The sequence below is a fragment of the Schistocerca piceifrons genome, chromosome 1 (genome assembly GCF_021461385.2).
Source record: "Schistocerca piceifrons isolate TAMUIC-IGC-003096 chromosome 1, iqSchPice1.1, whole genome shotgun sequence".
Taxonomy (NCBI): Eukaryota; Metazoa; Arthropoda; class Insecta; order Orthoptera; family Acrididae; genus Schistocerca; species Schistocerca piceifrons.
In genome coordinates, this window is record NC_060138.1 from 124,426,377 (window position 1) to 124,448,937 (window position 22,561).

The 22,561-nt window shown below is 43.6% G+C and overlaps 1 protein-coding gene and 1 pseudogene across 1 annotated transcript; one reads left to right on the forward strand and one right to left on the reverse strand.

Annotated features, from left to right (window-relative positions):
* Nucleotides 1–1,220: 1,220 nt before the first annotated feature.
* LOC124793347 (gamma-butyrobetaine dioxygenase-like) lies at nt 1,221–14,692 on the forward strand. The gene is made up of 9 exons (XM_047258013.1): nt 1,221–1,308; nt 5,369–5,478; nt 7,641–7,832; nt 10,358–10,560; nt 11,202–11,336; nt 11,475–11,580; nt 11,691–11,893; nt 13,841–14,007; nt 14,120–14,692. Exons 2-9 carry the CDS (start codon nt 5,380–5,382, stop codon nt 14,281–14,283), a joined length of 1,269 nt encoding a protein of 422 aa, XP_047113969.1. The 5' UTR covers nt 1,221–1,308; nt 5,369–5,379; the 3' UTR covers nt 14,284–14,692.
* On the reverse strand, nt 9,962–10,079 carry LOC124723508 (annotated as a pseudogene).
* Nucleotides 14,693–22,561: the final 7,869 nt, after the last annotated feature.

Sequence of the window (22,561 nt, forward strand, 5' to 3'; positions counted from 1 at the left end):
AGTAACATCATTTAGAATAATGTTCTGGGCTAACATATCATTCAGAAAGAAAGTCTCCACTGCGCAGAAACGTGGTGTAAGAATAATATGTGGAGCTCACCCACAATCATTACTATGTACAACTTTCTGCATTCTTTTTGTTGGATATGAAGGTGCCTGTACAAAATAATAACCAATCACATCTGTTTAAGGAGCTGGGTATTCTGCCTACTGCTTCACAATATATTTGTTCCCGCGTGAAGTTTGTTGTAAATAAACAACTACAGTTGAAAAGAAACAATGATGTGCATAAATACAATAATAGAAGGAAAATGACATTGATTACTCCACATTAACGTTTTCTTTAGCACAAAGAGGAATGCACAGTGCCGCAATAAAAATTTTTGATCACTTACCCAGCGATACAAAGTATCTGACAGACAGCAAAGTAAAATTTGAAAACAAATAGGAAGTTTCTCCTTGACAACTCCGTCTATTCCGTAGAAGAATTTCTATTCCTGTAATGTATAAAAGGCGGTTGTTAGGACTTACTAACTCATAACATTTGAATATCTTGTTTTCTTTTTGGAAAAAAAACTTAATATTCAGAGTGTAACCGTATATACAAATTGAAGTCCAATGTGAATGTAGAATGACTCGATCCACATCATTACAATCTACTGTGCAAAATGATCGACGGAATATGGAACTAATTAACTGATCTGTGAGAACGCTCCTGCATACAGGGTGAGTGACGTGGCAGCTTGATAAGCTACTGAGCGAATAGACATTGCCGGCCGAAATGGCCGCGCGGTTCTGGCGCTGCAGTCTGGAACCGCGAGACCGCTACGGTCGCAGGTTCGAATCCTGCCTCGGGCATGGATGTGTGTGATGTCCTTAGGTTAGTTAGGTTTAACTAGTTCTAAGTTCTAGAGGACTAATGACCTCAGCAGTTGAGTCCCATAGTGCTCAGAGCCATTTGAACCATTTGGATAGACTTCGAAATATTGTGGAGCTATGCAAAGGACTTTTGTAACCTTCGCTGATGTCCGCGTGCTTGAGGAAAACGTGAAGTTATTTTCCTGGGTGACCGGCGTCACGTTTCACCGTATTGTCAACAGAGGCCTTACAGGTCATGCGATGGGGCAAAGGCGTGCTGATAAGACGCACGCGGAGATAGTTCGCGGGGATTCCACGATGTGCGATCTAGCGTATATAAACCGCAGCCACATTCTAGATGGATACAGTCTGTAGCCTGACCAAGCCCATACTTCGGGTCAGCCTTCTCGAGTGCTTGTACTCTTTCAGTCTCTCCCGACGCAACCACAAGTAAGTGTCGGACTATTTCCGGTTTCGCATGTATTCCATTAGTTGCACGCTATTTTACATTTTTCGTAACAACCAATAGTAAACTTGTCTTCAGCCCGAAAACTGGTTTGTTACAGGTCTCTCTACGCTAGTCGATCCCGTGTAATCCTTTTCATCTCAACCACCGCAACCTACGTCCATTTGAATTTGCTTGCTGTATTCAAGCGTTGGTATCCCTCACAACTTTTATTGCTAGCATATCCCCCCTTACTAAACTGACAATTCCTTGACAACAGGATGTGTCATGACAAACGATCCCTTCTTTGGTCATATTGTGGCACAAGTTTTTTTCCCCATTTCGATTCGGAACATACACGTTAATTATTCTATCTACCCACCTAATCTTCAGTACTCTTCTGTATCATCACATTTCAAAAGTTCAGGAAACGCTTCCTATTACAAAATATTATTACATTGCTCTATTAATATTAATTATAAGATGAGCTAAAATACTTTTTATTAAGACTAATGCTACAACATCTTGGCATGTTGAGAAACGCGTCTGTAGTACTATTATAAAGTTTACAATTTAAGCAGCAGTCAGTCACATGTATGGTTTAAAATTTGTTTACTCATACCACGGTTGCTGCTTAAACTAGAAATATTATAATTTTAAGTATTTCTTTGAAGATACCCATTCAGTGAAGTAGGAGGAGCTGTTGTTAGTAAGTCCTTTTATTCAGTCTTAAACTCCACCTCATTACCCATTAGACAACTTAATAAGTTCTGGCATACTGCTAAATGCATCCGACTCCATTGTATATTACTGTTGAGCTCCTGAAGCCTTCGTTGAGCTTTTTTTTTTTTTTTTTTTTTTTTTTTTTTTTTTTTTTTTTTTTTTTTGTCGTAGCACTACATTCGTGTTTTGTGGTATTTTTTGAGAAAGTGAATTTTGCTAAAGACAAATGATATTAATGAACTTAATTGATCTCAAGCAGTTGTCAAAATGTAACATTTTTAAAGACTTTTGCAGCATATTCTAGAATTATCGCCAATTGGAATTCTTATAATACACTCACGCATTGTGAAAATATTTGTCGAGTTTCCCCTGAACATTATTTTGTAACTGCAGATTAAAGTAATTCGTTCATTTTTAAATCACCTATAGCAGTAATCATGCGTACTGTACATGTAACTGCACAAATGCACTTCATCATTTCTGGGGTGGGGGTTGATAATTAAGGTTGCAAACTGTCTGTTGTCCCAAAATGTGATCACTTTCTACTTCTTGTATTTAATTTTTAAAACAGATTGTTTTATAGCTTTTAAGTTCTATGATTATTACTGGATTGTATGTACTGAGTCTCTCTGTCTCTCTCTCTCTGTCTCTCTTTCTCTCTCTCTCTATTCATTTATTCGATTCCGACTCTCCGTGACCTACGAACCAAAACGCGCCAGTTTCTTCTCTTCTGCACTTTCTCCCGCAGACTTTCCAGTTTCTAATCCATTACTTCTGTGATTCAGTCGATACATACCAAACTTTGCCTCTTTCTTCTTCTGTTGTCAATCTTCCCCAGCATTAACGTCTTATAATACGCTCATCGCAGGTCAGTTTTTGTTTCAGTATCAGATCTTTCAAGGAGCAATCTGGTTTTATTTGCTGTAATCTGACCCATTCGTTCTCCTTGCGGTTCATGGAACTCTAACGAGCTTCCTACAATACCACAATTCAAAGGAATCTGTGCCGTTCAGCCTTTCTTATTGTCCAGTTATCTCATCCGTATGTCACAACTGCAAAGACCGTAGCCCTAACTGTACGCTCCTTTGTTGTTAAAGTTAAGTCGCTACTCTTCAAAACACTGTCACGGGTGGACATTACGTTCCTGCCGAATAGCAAGCGTCTCTTGATTTCGTAGCTCAGTCACCATCACCAGAAATCTGGGAGTCGTGAGAACTGAATACAGAAACTACCTCACTTTTTCTGCACCTTTATATCATGAAGTGATAATAATTTTTCGTTTTCTTGACAGTCAGCATTAGATCAGTCTTTATACTTCGGTAAGCGGATCGTTCATCTTCTTCAACTTCCGCCATTAGTATGGTATCATCAGCTTATCTAAAGTTCTTTATATTTATCCCAGCTACTTTAATTCCAGTTTCTTCCTCATCTAGCCTAGCATTGCTCATAATGTGCTCTGCACAGTGATTTAATAATCGATGTTCTACGTCATCGAATATTTTGTTGCCTTTTCAGTATGAGTTGTTGCTATTTGTGTACCATCCGTAAAAAAAGTCAAAATTAGCATCTACTGACGATACAAGTTTGTGAGCAATTCTGGATACAAAATTGAACCCAGCGGAACACTTTTTCTTAATGTTTCAAAATTATGAGTGTTAATTGGTATGTGTGGGTACATGAAGCTGCTAAACCACGCTTTCTGTCATGTTTATAAGATAAAAACGACAAACCCACTTCTACTTTCCCACAATATTTAACTTTTGAATGTGGATATCATGGTTTACACCAGGAGTGGCCAAGAATTCCGCCCACAGGCCGTGCCGTGACACGAATGCCATAGAGCACAGCCGGGCTGGGTCACGGTTTCTGCACCGCCAAGCCAAGCTGAACGTGAGGAAGGAACTGCTTACGGGCCGCATTTAAATTGCAATGCAGTCGTATTGCGTAGGACTTGGTTTTACATTTCATGGTTTTCAACTACACACATAAAAGGCAAAACATATTTTCAGTGTTATTTAACTTTTTTTAGCACAGTGAAGGCACATAATTTTTATCTGGTACCAACTGGTGACATACGGACAGGCGCAAACAATTTCATAAATTTTCGCACTCAAGACGCCGCATAATGTGAATTATTTAGTTTCACAATAAAAAAAAACGTTTTTAACGCACACATGCTGATCATCGCATTATGCAGCTGTGGAAATTCTACCCGAGAAACCAATGTAAACATCCCGGACAGCGTTAACGTTAAAGGGATTTGTCTTTAAACCAGGACTTACCTTGCAGGTCAGTGAGTCACATCTGCACATGCACAATGTAGCTTTCAAACGAAATGGCAAACGGTCTCAAAAACAGATGTAAGATTGGCAGTGTCCTCAAAACGAGTAGAAAACATGTAAATCTTTCAAGACCACAATGTGTTTTTCAAAACTCGCATTTTATCCAACGCCAGTGAACTTAGGGAACTGGACTGCGTTTCTCAGAATGTGTCCCTTCTAAAACGCGATTTTTTCTTTACATGTATCCCCAAAAACTTAGAAACAAGTTGTTTCTCTCCTTGCAGTGTCCTACTGTAGGTGGTATGCAGTTACGTCCACTTGAAATGCGAGGTCTGCAATCGATTCCAGATGTTCTAATTTTCGTTCCTGCACTCCATTTTCCTTCATATATTCAACGATAGTAAGTTTTAAATCGAAAAATCGTCCCAAGCATGACTCTTGACCAACTTGCTTTGCAATAATATGTAAAAGATCCATTGTCTTCGTTCAGTTCTATCGACAACTCTAGCAACTGCGACTTCAGAACTTTTCTGTTCGTATCACCAATCTCTCCACGTGCTCCATGACTGCAGATTTTGCAAAACGCGCTACTTGAGGTAGAGAATAATGAATCTCGTCAGTCGATAGTTGTAAATTTTGTGGTTTTCATTGTCAATTAACTTTCAGTTCTTTCTGCACGGTATTGTAATATCGTTTCATAGGAAATTTGCAATACCCGTCGCTTAATCCCGAACTTAATAAAGTTGTACCGACCTAAAAATGTCATACCACTAGACTAAATGAAACGTGGCACTGTATCGGCTGCTTCCGAGAAGAACCGTGTAAACCCCAGTGTCACGGCGCGCCTTGCCTTGCCGTGCCCGCAACCCGCACAACCTGCACGCGTGAAATTTGGAACACCGTGGCCGGCCCTGGTTGACACAGTCAAGTCTTCGCCAACTGACAAAGATTTCCAACAGCAATAATTTTAGGAATTCGGTCATCGTCCTGAGCGAAATCCACATTGTCCAGAGGTTGTTTTTGTTGCTTGCTATAACCACTTGTTCTTTCTGTCTTCCAGAAAAGGGAAAGATGCTGCGTAACCTGTTGGTGAGCGCCTCGCGTTCTCTGGTGCCCATGAGCAGGCAGAGCCGTCTGGTGGCTACTCAGGCTGCCGCAGCCGTTCAGCAGGTACGTCCAACACTTAAGACTGGAGCACCACTAGCTTAGCCTTACACATGCCTGTCTTCCCCACTGCTTTAGGACCTATTAAATTCCTTGTTCCACGTTTCTCTGCTGAAGAGATAGCTATGCAAAGAAATTCTTTAATTATGATGCCGCCGGCCGGAGTGGACGAGTGGTTCAAGGCGCTAGTGTCAAAGCGCCTGACCGCTACAGTCGCAGGTTCGAATCCTGCCTCGCGCGTTGATGTTTGTGATGTCCTTAGGTTAGTTAGGTTTAAGTAGTTCTAAGTTCTAGGGGACTGATGACCCCAGCAGTTAAGTCCCATAGTCCTCAGAGCCATTTGAACCATTTTTTAGAACCATATGAAATTTGTTTCGAGGGATTGAAATGCACTTGCATGAGATGGTTCTGGCTGATTTTCTGCACCTTTGTTTCCTTCTGTTTCATTTTCTTGCTTTTGCTGCTGTTCGTTTCTCTCACGAGTCGCGGGCGGATAGTACACGGACTAGACAGTACAAAGACACTTGCTCGCTGTTCACAGTCCGGATAATCGCGAATCCGTGTAACCGAGGACCGTGTAATCGCGTCTCCACTGTATCAAACAAAATATATGACTGGGTTGAGGGTTTCATAACAGGAAGGACGCAGCATGCAATCCAAGATAGAAAGCGAAAGGAAATGCAGGTGGGCCTTAGGTAACTGTGTTGGGACTCCTATTGTTCATGTTGTATGTTAATGACATGGCAGACAGTATTTATAGTAACCTCGGCCTTTTTGCAGATGACGCAATAATCTATAATGAAGCACTGTCTGAAAATAATCGCATTAATGTGCAGTCAGCTCTTGAGAAAAGTTCAATGTAGTGCAAAGATTGGCAATCTGTTTTAAATGTTCACAAGCGTAAACCTGTGCAGTTAACGGAACGCAGAAAAGAAGTATCGTACAAAATCAGTGCATTACAATTAGAAGCAGCCGGCTCACATAAATACCAAGATGTAACAGTTTGTAGAGATATGAAATGGAACGGTTACATAGGCTCATTCGTAAAAAGGCAGATGGCAAATATCGGATCGGTGACAGGATGCGGGAAAAATGCAGTTAATCTACAAAGGAGACTGCTTAAGAATCACTAGTGCGTTCCATCTTAGAATATTGCTCAGTATCCGGGACATATACCATGGGACTAGCAGTAGATATTGAACATAAACACAGAAGAACGGGAAGTGGCAGGTTTTCCTCACGAGAGGAAGTCATGGAAATGCTGAAAAACCTGAATTGGCAGACGCTAAAAGGCTACTTTCAAAGTTTCAGGAAGGAGTATTAAGTGACGTATGTAGAGCGTAATATTGAGCCCATACTTATCATTCCCGTACGGGCCGCTAAGATTTGAATAATTGTTGCACTTACAGAGGCGAGGCAGTGATTCTTCCCCCGCTCTATACGCGACTCGAATGGGTAGAAAGCCTAAACCACTGGCATGCGCTTCATGGTGGTTTGCAGAGTATGTATGTAGATGTAGATGTATAAGGTGGAAAGTGAAGCAGATATCAAACATCATCTGCGACAGGATTCTTTGGACGTGTGGATACTGTGAACGAACACATACATGTACTCCAATTCAGTGTATAAGTCTTGTAAGCCAACATATCAGGAAATGGGAAAACCGTTCAGTCCCACACAACTACTATGTCCAGAACGACAAGAAAAACCAATAGTCACCCACGTTGGACCATCACGAATTTAAACTTGAAAATGCCTATATACTGATTACACCTGCAGCTTTTGCCATCATGTGGGACGAGTTGAAGAGATGGGACTCTCTTCGAAAGATAAGTTTTTATTGTTCGGTGTTGAGCATTTTATTGTCTCGTATTTTACATGATGTTTCGAACATTGTCTCATATCATGTTGGAATAAACATGCTAGTGGTCAGTTTTCCGTTGACGTCGAGTAGAACTGTAGGCTTCATCAGCGCTGTAAGCAGGACACTTTGGGACAAAGTAGCTAGTGGTGGAAAGAAATTCACTGACAATGCGTACTAGGTAAATTCGTTGCAGTAATTTGTGATCCCAACAGTTCCTCTGAAGTGATTTACATTGACTTGCAATCGATTTTGAGACAACGATAACGGCACTAGTAGTAATGTGAATGACTGCTGTTGTTTGCAGCACCCAAAACCCGTGGCGACTGTGGACGGTGATCTGGTGTCGCTACACCTGCCCTCTGGGGAGCACCACAAGCTCCCCACCATGTGGCTCAGGGACAACTGCCAGTGCCCCAAGTGCTTCAACAGCCAGCAGATGTCGCGCATCATCTACTGGGACGAGCTGGACACAAGCGTCAAGCCCGCCGACGTGCAGGTAAGTGCCAATTCCTTATTCTCTAGGTCGACAATAAGCCAAGTTTCTCACTTTAAAAAAGTAAGCACATAATTGCCTGAAGATTTCAGTGACTAAGTTGCCTCCGTCTCTCGATGGATCCCTCCCCTCGTCGGTACTTGACTCCCTCTGCTATGTATGGATCACGCGTGCATGTAGACGTGAATTTTCAATAGTAGAAGAATAACGGGGGAGGACTGTGATCTTTGCTTTTGAACTGAGCTCTGGAGAAGGCGATCGTTGAAAAGCCGACACGAAAGGTGTCACACTGTGGACCAAAAAGATAGTATCTATGTAGATTGCCTTGCATTCGCAGACGACTTTTCCTTGATAACAGATAAACCAGGAAATACCAAAACCCAAATAGGAAAAATGAGTTTAAAAATTGCTTTCCCAGAGATAGAATTTATAACAAACATTAAAAATCGTTCACAGAAATTACTCATAAATCAAAACAAAACAAAGGAAGTCGGCTCCTTCAAACATTTGGTTCAGTTGCTATGCAGAAACGACAGTGAGAAAGAAATGGTTCAAATGGCTCTGAGCACTATGGGACTCAACTGCTGAGGTCATTAGTCCCCTAGAACTTAGAACTAGTTAAACCTAACTAACCTAAGGACATCACACACATCCATGCCCGAGGCAGGATTCGAACCTGCGACCGTAGCGGTCTCGCGGTTCCAGACTGCAGCGCCAGAACCGCGCGGCCACTTCGGCCGGCAGTGAGAAAGACAATGTGCTTTCCCAGAGATAGAATTTACAACAAACATTAAAAATCGTTCACAGAAATTACTCATCAATTAAAACAAAACACAACCGAGCGAGGTGGCGCAGTGGTTAGCACACTGGACTCGCATTCGGGAGGACGACGGTTCAATCCCGTCTCCAGCCATCCTGATTTAGGTTTTCCGTGATTTCGCTAAATCAGGCAAATGCTGGGATGGTTTCTTTGAAAGGGCACGGCCGATTTCCTTCCCAATCCTTCCCTAACCCGAGCATGAGCTCCGCCTCTAATGACCTCGTTGTAGACGGGACGTTAAACACTAACCACCACCATCACCACCAAAACAAAACAAAGAAAGTCGGCTCCTTCAAACATTTGGTTGAGTTGCTATGCATAAACGACAGTGAGAAAGACAATGTGCTTTCCCAGAGATAGAATTTATAACAAACATTAAAAATCGTTCACAGAAATTACTCATAAATCAACACAAAACAAAGGAAGTCGGCTCCTTCATACATTTGGTCGAGTTGCTGAGCATTAACGACAGTGAGAAGGACAGTGTCGAGATAAGAGTAAATAAGATGAACATTGCATTCCAGAATACCAGAAACATACACAAGTAGAGGACTCTGACGTGTGACACCAAGATTAAACATCATAGTAAAATAGTGAGACTCGAAGCTCTCTACGGTTCCGAATCGCTATAACTAGTGCGGAAGGGTGCGTAAATAAAATCACGAAAATAGAATGCAAACTGGTTAGAAGCATACTTGGCCCAAGGGCAAAAATTAGCACAGGAATCTATGAACGTGTAAAGAACACAATGCACCATCTTCAAAAGAAGAATGTTGTTCTTTGGACATGTACAAGTATGAGGACACGCTGACGAAGCATATCTGTAATACAGTTATGAAGCTGAAACGATAAGTGGTTTGGTTTACACGGACACTGAAAGAACTCACAAGAAGCAACCATCAACATAATGGACATACATAACAGGACTTTATTAATGAACAAAATTCAGAAAGTTGTCTTCAGTAACGAACAAGAAAGGTCTCTGCTTCAAAAAGTGCGCGAAGCAGAGATCGGAACACATGAAACGAATGTGGGCGAAGAGGAAGAAGACTGTGTGCACCCAGAATTGAAATATTGTTTTAACGTTTCGAATAAATAAATAATAAAAAAAGCACTCCGTCGTCAGGCCACGAGTGGCCTACCGGGACCATCCGACCGCCGGGTTATCCTCGGTGGAGGATGCGGATAGGAGGGGCGTGGGGTCAGCACACCGCTCTCCCGGTCGTTACGATGGTATTCTTGACCGAAGCCGCTACTACTCGGTCGAGTAGCTCCTAAATTGGTATCACGAGGCTGAGTGCACCCCGAAAAATGGCAACAGCGCGTGGGGGCCGGGATGGTCACCCATCCAAGTGCCGACCACGCCCGACAGCGCTTAACTTCGGTGATCTCACGAGAACCGGAGTATCCACTGCGCCAAGGCCGTTGCCAAATAAAAAGTAATAAAAAAAATTAATTCTAATGAGGAAAATGAACTTCAGCTAAAAGACACTTTATGAACCTTGATTTATTTTTATAATCACGACACTTTCCTAGAACTTATTTTCAGACGCTCACTCTTACGTGTGTTTATACCTAATCGTCTGGAGCAGCAACGCCTTTCAAATATTGCAAATGGGAATCTTTTCATTAGGTGAAACAACCATGTTCACAGCTAAACTTCACGGAAAATTTGTGGTGTGACTCCGTATTCTACTCTTTTTGACAGGCGGACGAAGAAAAGTTAGCTGTGAAGTGGTCGGACGGCCACAGGAGCGAGTTCACGCTGGAGTGGCTCAAAGACCGCAGCCTCCTGCCGGAAGACCAGAGGAAGTGGCTCGACACCACCTACAGGCTCCCAAAGGTTGCCTGGAACGCCGAAAACTACAACTCCATCCTCCAGAGATTCAAGTACAGTGACGTTGTAAACAGGTAAGAACTAAATCAAGAAATGAGCTACTGTTGCGTGGCGGAACGAAATACTGGCAAACCATTACATGACTGTGCACGGTTTCTGCTCTACGAATTTCGATTACGTAAACTTCGCAAATTATTTTCGCTGTTGCAAGGAAGTGAATCTACATTGAGACAGTTAACTGTGTATAATTTTAGAACTTTATATTCCGATAGAATGTGCTTTCGGATGAAGAGCTATGGATAACAAATTTATGCAAGATCATTAATTTACCACTTTCCCGCTCCCCATGAAACTAATCTAAAGTCACATTTTTTTCATATTCTGGAGTCACTCATCAAGCCAAAAGAACTACTGATGAACATTACACAAGCAATTTTTTTTTTTGTTTTCATTAGTCTACTGACTGGTTTGATGTGATCTACCTCGATTTCTTCTCTTGTGGCACCTCAGAGTAGCAATCACACTCATTGTGGAACCACGCGACCGCTACGGTCGCAGGTTCGAATCCTGCCTCGGGCATGGATGTGTGATGTCCTTAGGTTAGTTAGGTTTAAGTAGTTCTAATTTCTAGGGGACTGATGACCTCGTATGTTAAGTCCCGTAGTGCTCAGAGCCATCTAAATCATTTTTTTGCCTTTCTCCTCTTGACTTCCAGCAAGGAACACCTTCGAGGTTGGCTTGAAGCTATGGCTGTATATGGTGTCGCTATAGTGTACGACACACCACCAACAGAAGAGTCATTGCTCGAATTGGGAGACAAAGTGATGTTCCCAAGAAGGACGCATTATGGGTAAAATTCATTACATATTTTTTGCTGTTTTATAAATGCTTTGGTTCCCTGTTTGAAGTATTTACTGTTTTGTGTCAGCGAAAAGTTGTTAAGACATAAAATACACAAACTCATATCCAATGTTCGTTAAATTTGCAGCGTGCAGTTCCACATAAGGGACAAACCCAACACCACAAATGTGGCGTATCTTAAGGAGAAGCTAGAGATGCACACCGACCTTATGTACTACGAGTACAAACCTGGGGTAAGACTCTCACACCAACCTACAGTAAACAATAATGAGTACTTGAAATTCTGTAGGTAGAAACAGCTCAGAGTCACAAGTAATATGAACAACACCTTTTTGCTTTTCAGATAAACATGCTGCACTGTCTGGTTCAGACAGAGGGAGCTGGAGGTGATAACCTATTGGCTGATGCTTATTACCTGAGCGAAAAGCTGAAAGTTACAAACCCAGAGGCTTACAAAGCTCTTAGCACGGTCCCTGTTACGTGGGCAGACATCGGAGAGGACGGAGGGAAGACGTTCTACAGCTTGTACAGGGCACCTGTCATATGGTAAGTCCAGTACAAGAATAGTGTAGTGCGCACCTGCGACACAAGAGTTGTATTGAATACGTAAGTACTGAAGGTTGCCATGAGTTAGACTCTGTTAGAACATGTGCCACAATTAAACTGAAATTTACTTGAGCATGCAGAGTGTACTCCACATAGAAACAGACAATGGTGTAAGATTTTTCAATATTGTACAGGGTGAGCAAAATCAAAACTGGCCCAGAAAGTATTTTGTGCGCTTTAAAACAGGCAACCCAACTTATACCATCTGGCACCAGAGTGGAAGATGCAAGTTGGGCTGTCTGTATTGAGGTGGATCAAATATTTTCTGCGCCAGTTTTATTTTGCCACCCAGTGTAAATGTGTTTTACGCTTGACGACAGTGATGCAAAATGACTAATATTGCAGAGGAGTCCAAAAAAATGTATCCACTGTTTAAAAGTCCATAACTTGCAAACTAATTGACGGAGTCGTCTCATTTTTGGTGAAAGTGTAGCTTAAAGTCCAACTTAAAGATATCACTGTAGGTGTTCGAAACGGTCATCATTAACATCCACACACAAACAATGCCGCCGAACTGCACTACGAACTACTGACTGCAACGTGTTCAGTTGGATATTTGCATATGAATGTACGATGGGTTCTCGAAGTTCATCCAATGTGCGTGGCTTTTGTCGATAAACGACGTCCTTTACTGTTCCGCACAGCTAAAAGTCCAGAGAAGTAAGGTCTGGGGAACTCCACAGCACCTCTACGGCCTATCCATCTTCCTGGCAGATTTTCGTCGAGATACGCCCTAACACGATTTTGGTAGTGAAAGTAAACTCTTCCGTCTCCATACAAGTCTCGGATGGCAGGTAAAATGGATGTCTGAAACTTCTGAAGGTACACCTCATCGGTAACTGTGCCGTCAAAGAAGAATGGCCCAATCAAGCCCCGGTAAGACAACCCACACCACACATTTACTCCTGGCAAATTCACGGCTTTGTCTACATGGACATTCGGTTTTTCAGCAGCCCGGCAGATGCAATTGCGGCGATTTACTGTACCATTGAGTTTGAACTGTGCCTCATCAGACAACACAATCATCTCTGCAAACTCTTCACCATTGCGCACCATGTTAGTAAACCACTCGAAGCACTCCATTCTACGATCTGGGTCGTCCTCGTTCATTTCGTGTAGCAATCTTGGGATGTAGCACTTCCACTTTGCTGTCTTCATAATTCGCCGAACACTTGAGCGACTCACTCCAGTTTCACGGGCACACTGTCTCACAGGCTTCTGTGGTGAGCGAGAGAACTATTGTAACACACGACGTGAGTTAGCTGGACTTGTTACTGTAACAGGTCGTCCATATCGTTGTTTGTGTACATCTTTAACACAGCCTTCGGCTTCAAATTTGTCTCGAATACGACGAATCGTTAAACGTGTCAGGGGCTCTGTTTGATACTCATTTCGCTATTGCCGTTGAACCTCATTAATGTTTTCGTACTTAAAATACCACTTCAAAACTGACTTCGTTTCATTAAGCCTTGCGCCAGTCATGTTCACTCGAGTAACTAGGTGCAACTAAGAACAAAACACTATCTGGCGACTGTCATCTGACAGCCGGAACTATAAACTATTACACAACCAAAGATGAGACAACTCCGTCAATTAGTTTGCCAGTTATGGACTTTTAAATAGTGGATACATTTTTTTGGACCCCTCTGTATTTTAATGTGACGACAATTTCGCTGCTACCCATTTTTATGTTGTCTGGTGATCGTTTTGCTCGTAACTGGTAGCTAATAAAATTTTATCAGCAGATATTGGTGGTACATAAAACTAACTTTCTTTAATTATTGTTGGCAATTTCAAAGTTGGGCACTGACCTACGTTTCGTCTGTTTTCAGTTTGACACCGAACACCATAATAAGGACCTATTCTAATAATGCTTCTTCTTTTCAGTAATGACATGTTTGGCGAGTTCATGAGGGTAAATTACAGCCAGCCTCAGAGATCTTCACACTTCAATGCCACTCTTGACCAGATTGTTGCCTGGTATAAAGCGTACGACGTCTTCACCAAAGAGTTACACAGCCCAAAGAACCAAGTTCGCTTCAAGACCCGCCCAGGTATTTTCAAGGCTAAAAACCTTCTAGTCATAAACAACATTGGTTTCTCCGATGATGTAAAGAGAATGTGTTGTGTAGTGTAGCCTGGCTGAATATCGTGTCCTGATTCCAGGAGAGATCCTGACATTCGACAACATCCGGCTGATCCACGCCCGTGAAGGCTACGACGACAAACCGGGCAACGAGAGGCACATCATAGGCCAGTTCCTCGACTGGGACGAAGTCTTCTCTCGCCTCAGAGTTCTCCGCAAGGAAGCGGGTCTCATTAAATACTAGTATTACATCTTAATTCGCTCTCTGCGATATGAACAAAATTCCGTGCCGTAGGAAGTGACTGGAAGACAGTTGTGACACTGCATCATCACAAGCGCCTGTGTTCAGCAAGGAATGTTCATGGACAAACTACCATTTGCCTGAAGTACTGAGATTGTGATGGAATATAGTCTCCTGTGTTCCGCAGCACAACGCTGTATGTGATTGTTACTAATTTAAACGTTTTGTATACATGTGTGTATGTTTGTCATTACATTACATACTTAAGACTGATAAGACATGATTCAAGCTTGTGGAGCATTAGCCGTAGCTCCGTCATATGCATGTGGTTCACACTTTTATTGTTGTAAAATTGTTTAGTATTTATTTTTGCTCACAGAAATACGAAAAATAAATTATGTGTTGAAATTGATAGTTGAGCCTAAATCTGTCACACTTACCTTCCCCTCCCACGATCTGAAGGTGGTTATTTTATCTTTGTTGATGTAGCCTACAGTAAGAAGAGTGTTGTGATGTAGCACTTACCATGTGCAAATCTCATCATATCAGCATAATTATTGCATCGTACCTCCGATCGACTGCTTACTTGTCTGTTTATAAGTCTCCGTCTGCCGCGCGGGATAAGCCGAGCGGTCTCAGGCGCTTCAGGCATGGACTGTGCGGCTAATCCCGGCGGAGGTTCGAGTCCTCCCTCGGGCATGGGTGTGTATGTGTGTCCTTACGATAATTTAGGTTAAGTAGTGTGTAAGCTTAGGGTCTGATGACCTTAGCAGTTAAGTCCCATAAGATTTCACACACACTGAAGTCTCCGTCCACAGTTTTTACCACCCAACCAAAACACACTCATCCCTTCCAGTTAACTATGCCTTGACGCCTCAGGACATGATTTCCTATCAACCTATGCTTCCTAACCAAAATGTGTCATAATCAGAGGTAATTTTGATAAACGCGAGAATACTGCAAATAATTTACCGTGCAGTTTCCCGTGATGTTTTGGTAAGCAGAACAGATTAAGACAACAAACAGTAGCCCCACTTCGAATTGTATGTCTTCGTGGGTAACCTTGCGGTAACACACAATCAATATGGTTCAAAATAGCGCTGAGCACTATGGGACTTAACTTCTGAGGTCATCAGTCTTTTAGAACTTAGAACTACTTAAACCTAACTAACCTAAGGACATACCACAGACCCATGCCCGAGGCAGGATTCGAACCTGCGACCGTAACGGTCGCGCGGTTCCAGACTGTAGGGCCTAGAACCGCTCGGCCACCCCCGCCGGCCACAATCAATATGAAATCTATTCAAAAGAAATAATCATTCGCTCTCTATTCGCCAAGGCCTTCGATTGTGTACATCACGTAAGTAATAGAAAACTAGAGTATAAGAGGCAGTCTAATGAATACGAGATACATGGAAAAAATGGAAGTAAACTGTTTATTAGTTCAAAAATAATCGCCGTAACTGTTAATACATTTATCTCACTGTGAGAGAAGACCGTCAGTGTCTTCATTGAAAAATGTTTGCGTTTGCCTGCGGAACCTTGATTGTATCCAGACGTGCACTCTTCGTCCGAAGCTAATCGACGACCACGAACTTCTTTCTTCAGGGCTCAAAAAATTGAAATCGCATTGGAAGAGACCGGGACTATATGAAGATTGTATAGTCTTCCCGCGAAAGTTCCTCAGCGTAGTCCAAATGCCCAGGAATGTTGACGGATTGGAATTATTCAGTTGCAGGATAATGCTCGCCCACAGTTTGCCAAGGTCGTTCCGACTACGCAGCAGAAATTTCGGTGGTAAGCCCTTAAAAATCCTCCACACAGTCCCTATAACTCCCCATACGATTTCCATATTTTTGGAGCCCTGAAGAAACATATTCGTGGCCGTCAGTTATTTGGACATGGAGATGCTCGCCTGCTCACAATCATGTTTCCGAAGACAACCGCAAACATCTTTCCACGAAGGCACTGACCTTTCAGAAGCTCATTTCCGAAAGGTACCAAATCTGAAAAATTGAAAAATGTTATAACAGGTGGTAGCTCTACTTGGAACCATTACCTATGTAACAAGAACTGTTATGTGTGCCAAAAGGTACCATATCCGTTGTATATTTGCGGTTCTTGGTGAAGAGTACCAAATCCAGTCTTGTTTTGTTTTCAAGACGCGCCAAATCCCGGGAGCCAACCGTTGCTCTTTTTGGTAATGCCGTCACACACATCATGGCCCACATTTGTTTACATAACGTTATATTGTAAAGACGTGTCTGGCATTTTTTTTGTTCATTGCGAGTTTTTAGTTAAATTATGGAGTCTGATATATCAGATGAATACTACGAATCACCAACAGAAACTGAAAACTCAAAGAAAAGGGCATGTAGACCGTAAGTGGGAGAAAAATGTAGCGGAGCAAGGTAAGCGTGCAAAAAATGGGAGTGTTAGGTCTCAAATTAGTTGCGAACATATAAGTGGCTTCTGCAGTGCTGCTCGTTTCTTACCAACTGAAATTCAAGAGTTCCATTACAGTTTCTATGAGAAAATAGATTCTGGTTCACAAAAGAAGTTCATTTCGGCCTACACTGATGTAATTCACCGCAAAGGCGCACCCCCAATTAGTAAAATGGTAAAGGTGTCAGGAAAACAATGCCTGTAAAATATAAAGAAAAAAAGTCTCAGTCTGAGGTGGTGAATGTATGTCGAGGTACATTTCTAAGTGTATCGAACATTGGTAGGGGAATGATTGGGAGAGTTGCAAAGGGAAAACGAGGGACATGTGTTACTGGTCCATAGAAGAGAGGTGGGTCTAGCTAGATTGACAGCTGAAATGACTAGACTTCAAGAAGAAATTTCTTCCCATATCCAATCACTCAAACGCAAACAGAAGCATTAAGGCCGAGATGGAGCACCAGGGAGAAAATATATTCATGTAGACCTGAATTTTCGAAAAATGTGGATATTATTTTGTGAAGGACATGGAATTTCTTGGGTATCACCTTACTGGACCTACAGTTTGTATTACAAGATGATGTGCTATATTCTCTCATTTAATATTACTTAAACTCTACTTCACTGTAAATTTAAAGGTTAGGAAAACACAAAGTCATTTTGATTAGTATTCATACCATATACCCTCATGTTCAGAAAAAACAGAACTGGATGTTCGTATTCACAGGACATGTACATTATTATGTTCTGCAGAAATAGTAAGCATTTCATTAACCTCGGTTCAGTATGTTTCCTGTTGCCTTGTGGGCACAGGATCCGAAATGAACCTTGATAACTTGTGCGAATGGCGTCTTGTGATATAGCCACACATGCTGCATTCACCTGGCTCCAAAGTTCATCTGCGGTTGTTGGCATTGGGTCACAGCACTACACCAGTCTTTTCACTATATCCCACACATTTTCTATTGGCGAGTAGTCTGGTGGACCAGAGCAAAAGCCTGACATCCTGTGACACCAATAAGCCACATGTTCGTGCAGCAACATGGGGTCATGCATTGTCTTGCTGAAAAACGGTGTCAGGGGCGCTGTGCAGAAAGGATATGGCTACAGGTCGCAGGATGTCATTCATGTAGGTCACACTGGTCACAGTCTCTTGGAAACACAATAACTGTGATTTGTGGTTGTACCCAAACAGCACCCACACCATTAGGCCTCCAGTTGGTGGTGTATATCTCGTGCAAATGCATTCAGCGTGATGCCGCTCCCCCTGTCTGCGGCGAACCAAAATGCAGCCATCATTTTCAAACCTGGATTCGTCCGAAAACACTATCTGATGCCATTCCTGTCTCCAGTGACGTCGTTCCATAAATCATTGCCGCCTAGCATGTATCTGCACATTCGCCAAAGGTAAGTGGAGAATTGGACGACGCTCATGTAACCCATTAAAAGCGGTGGCTCGTTCTTTTACAGGTTACTATCCTTCGCTGTAGGGGCTGTAATTTTGATATTTTTTCTAAACCAGCAAGGTAAAACAGAGCCACTACTTCCACCACATCAAGTGGATTTAGTGCTCACGTACTCACACTGAGCCGTGAACACTTCCCAGTTTATCAATGGGGGATAATTGAAAATTATTATTAATATTATCGGTACCATGCGTGCAATGGTCGTGCCAGGCGGGTGATATTGAATCTTTATCCTATCATTAAAGGCACGAGACCAGCACGACCTTACAGCAACCGTTATCATGAGAATAGTTCTGCATTATTCTACTGTGAAACTTAGGGTGATTTCACGTAATGAAAGGAAGAATGTAAAGATTAAAGGACTCATTTATTTAACAGTTGAATATTGAACACTTAAACAATGAAATGGGTGTGGGGGAAGAAGGAATTGAATTCAGCAGCCTGCCCCAACATACGTTCATAATAAGCCACGATGGCAGGAGAAAAGGAATTTTAGGAACGATAGACGTATTTATCAAATGGAGTTCAGTTTACTAAAGGGAGGGGTTGCAGGCATGCAACGACCACCACCATAAATCAGCCAAGGACTAAGAGAGATGCTACTGGGGATGAATCGCTAGGTAGCCTCCTGTACTAAAGGAATAAAACCAGCAAGACACGAAACTATTCATACAGGCGATAATAGATAACTTTGGTTCGTGGCCCGACTACGTTAACGAAACATGAAGGGGCGCCAGACACTCACCACGTGGCGTAGGACAAAGGTTACAAGTCTTCAAGCTAGAAAGACCTAAATTCTGAGTCAAATTTTGCACGGGAGATCTGAAAGAGCGACTACCAGTCGAAGCGGAAAAGTGAGCATGAAAGTATACACTTTAGTGCCGAGCTGCAAGCTACTGTGACTAACCAACACATCGCGCACATTATGCCCAATCGTACACGGAAAACCTATGGTCTTATAACCCGGAAAAATTGCGTAAACCGTAATTTAAGGAACGCACATCAGTAGAATGACCTATAAGGCTCCCTCTGGGCCGCAGGGCGCGAAGCTACAGTGCACGTCGGCGCTCATGCTCACCGAAGCTCCATCTTCTGGAAGCAGCACCTCCTGTTTCAGGCACGGTCTCACTAGAACTGCCTACTGCCCCTTTGTCCACTATCCACCCGCGGAGGGCGGTGGGCGCCCACCCGCGGAAAACGGGCGCGCCCCTGAACTGGCAAATCAGAGGGCCGGAATCTCACAGGGAGGCGACCTCGCGATGTGAAAATCGATCAGAAATAGCAGTTACTAGGTTGGTAAGGCAGGTTGGGGAACTGAGAGTAGGAGAACGTTCAAATGACACCACGTGCTACCCTGGCGATCGGAAAAAGGATGGGAAACGGGAAGTCGTCATGGATGCTAGGAAGACTGCCGCCCTCGCACATAAATAAAGAAAATTCCTAGCGCCAAGCTCCTCTCACAGATCAGTGTGAGACAAACTGTAAACATCGTCAAATAAATTAGCCAACCCATAGAAATTATTAACAGGGCCTGAATCATTATATTACCGAATACCTGAATGCTGGGATTAGAAATACGAGCTCTGAATGGTGAATGAAGTACACGTCTTTCACCATGCCGTAATAAACGGCGGCGGACGACCACCACTGATAAAGTACGATGACTTACACTGCTCCACTGCTGCGTCAGAGCCGAGGAGGACACGAATCTGTCCCGCAGTGTCATTGGGATGAGGGAGGGGTGATGTCTGGGTGGTGCAGCTTGGCCCATCCCCTCGTGTTCCACGGCCTTCCGTGAACCATACTGCACACACCCGATGCACTGTCGAAATACTTCGTCCCACACGAGCAGTAATTTCCCGGACGGATGCATCACATTCTCTCATCCCAATAATGCGCCCTCTTTCAAACTCATGGATTTGACGGCACGGTTCGCGCATACGTCTGCGAGGTGTGCTGCACGTCTGCTCGAGTCACACTGATCCATTACCTTCGGTTTATAGAGACTACGAGAGCCTCAGGCACATTTTACCGCTAGGAGGTTTTGCACCCTGATATCGACGTTGACCTTGAACCTGGGAGCCGACATGGTTCAAATGCTAATCACTTATGTAGAACGTACTACTGTACTTGTCGTGTGAATATGAACATACTGTCTCCAGTCGATCAAGGTGCGCTGCTTTTTTCTGAACATGAGAGTGTTTTGGTTGAAAAGTGGAAAAACGTTTTGTAATGGACTTTGCAAGGAAGCATACTCTCATAGTCTTTACCATGCACTTGTATTTCTATACTGGGTGTTCTTATAATTCGTTGCGATTTTCAAAGATTTACTCCAAATGAAAATACACTCCTGGAAATTGAAATAAGAACACCGTGAATTCATTGTCCCAGGAAGGGGAAACTTTATTGACACATTCCTGGGGTCAGATACATCGCATGATCACACTGACAGAACCACAGGCACATAGACACAGGCAACAGAGCATGCACAATGTCGGCACTAGTACAGTGTATATCCACCTTTCGCAGCAATGCAGGCTGCTATTCTCCCATGGAGACGATCGTAGAGATGCTGGATGTAGTCCTGTGGAACGGCTTGCCATGCCATTTCCACCTGGCGCCTCAGTTGGACCAGCGTTCGTGCTGGACGTGCAGACCGCGTGAGACGACGCTTCATCCAGTCCCAAACATGCTCAATGGGGGACAGATCCGGAGATCTTGCTGGCCAGGGTAGTTGACTTACACCTTCTAGAGCACGTTGGGTGGCACGGGATACATGCGGACGTGCATTGTCCTGTTGGAACAGCAAGTTCCCTTGCCGGTCTAGGAATGGTTGAACGATGGGTTCGATGACGGTTTGGATGTACCGTGCACTATTCAGTGTCCCCTCGACGATCACCAGTGGTGTACGGCCAGTGTAGGAGATCGCTCCCCACACCATGATGCCCTGTGTGCCTCGGTCGTATGCAGTCCTGATTGTGGCGCTCACCTGCACGGCGCCAAACACGCATACGACCATCATTGGCACCAAGGCAGAAGCGACTCTCATCGCTGAAGACGACACGTCTCCATTCGTCCCTCCATTCACGCCTGTCGCGACACCACTGGAGGCGGGGTGCACGATGTTGGGGCGTGAGCGGAAGACGGCCTAACGGTGTGCGGGACCGTAGCCCAGCTTCATGGAGACGGTTGCGAATGGTCCTCGCCGATACCCCAGGAGCAACAGTGTCCCTAATTTGCTGGGAAGTGGCGGTGCGGTCCCCTACGGCACTGCGTAGGATCCTACGGTCTTGGCGTGCATCCGTGCGTCGCTGCGGTCCGGTCCCAGGTCGACGGGCACGTGCACCTTCCGCCGACCACTGGCGACAACATCGATGTACTGTGGAGACCTCACGCCCCACGTGTTGAGCAATTCGGCGGTACGTCCACCCGGCCTCCCGCATGCCCACTATACGCCCTCGCTCAAAGTCCGTCAACTGCACATACGGTTCACGTCCACGCTGTCGCGGCATGCTACCAGTGTTAAAGACTGCGATGGAGCTCCGTATGCCACGGCAAACTGGCTGACACTGACGGCGGCGGTGCACAAATGCTGCGCAGCTAGCGCCATTCGACGGCCAACACCGCGGTTCCTGGTGTGTCCGCTGTGCCGTGCGTGTGATCATTGCTTGTACAGCCCTCTCGCAGTGTCCGGAGCAAGTATGGTAGGTCTGACACACCGGTGTCAATGTGTTCTTTTTTCCATTTCCAGGAGTGTATTTTATTCCTACAACCGGCTATTCTTTTTTTTACAGATATTTGTTCTCAAATTCAAACTAAGGTCTGGAAGCATGAAACAGGACACTTGCAGCGAATGTTTGAAACACAGTATTCAATTTAAATCAGGGCCGGCCGGAGTGGCCGAGCGGTTCTAGGCGCTTCAGTCTGGAACAGCGAGACCTCTATGGTCGCAGGTTCGAATCCTGCCTCGGGCATGGATGTGTGTGATGTCTTTAGGTTAGCTAGGTTTAAGTAGTTCTAAGTTCTAGGGGACTGATGATCACAGCAGTTAAGTCCCATAGTGCTCAGAGCCATTTAAACCATTTAAATCAGGCTGTTCAACGCATGGTTCATAAATTCAGAACAGTGGCATTTTTCAGAACCTTAACCAGTTGCTTGAAAATTCATTGACTCTAAATTTTGATTTGATGCACTACCAACCTGTGCCTAAGATTGCCATTGGGTAGACCTATTACTCAAGGCAGCTGTGATATTACATTCTTGGTACTGTGATTGTGAAACAAGATAAAGCTATTAATGAGAATACACCACACTTCAAGATGGCTAGAGAATGAGAGGGTCGGGGACGTAAAAAAAGAAATTCTTATTTGTGG

What these genes read in the sequence shown, in the direction of transcription:
- LOC124793347 (XM_047258013.1), top strand. Translation starts at nt 5,380, where the DNA reads ATGCTGCGTAACCTGTTGGTGAGCGCCTCGCGTTCTCTGGTGCCCATG. An exon ending in TCAAGCCCGCCGACGTGCAG is followed by an intron (nt 7,833 to 10,357) that starts GTAAGTGCCAAT and finishes TCTTTTTGACAG; the next exon opens with GCGGACGAAGAAAAGTTAGC. An exon ending in TACAGGGCACCTGTCATATG is followed by an intron (nt 11,894 to 13,840) that starts GTAAGTCCAGTA and finishes TCTTCTTTTCAG; the next exon opens with TAATGACATGTTTGGCGAGT.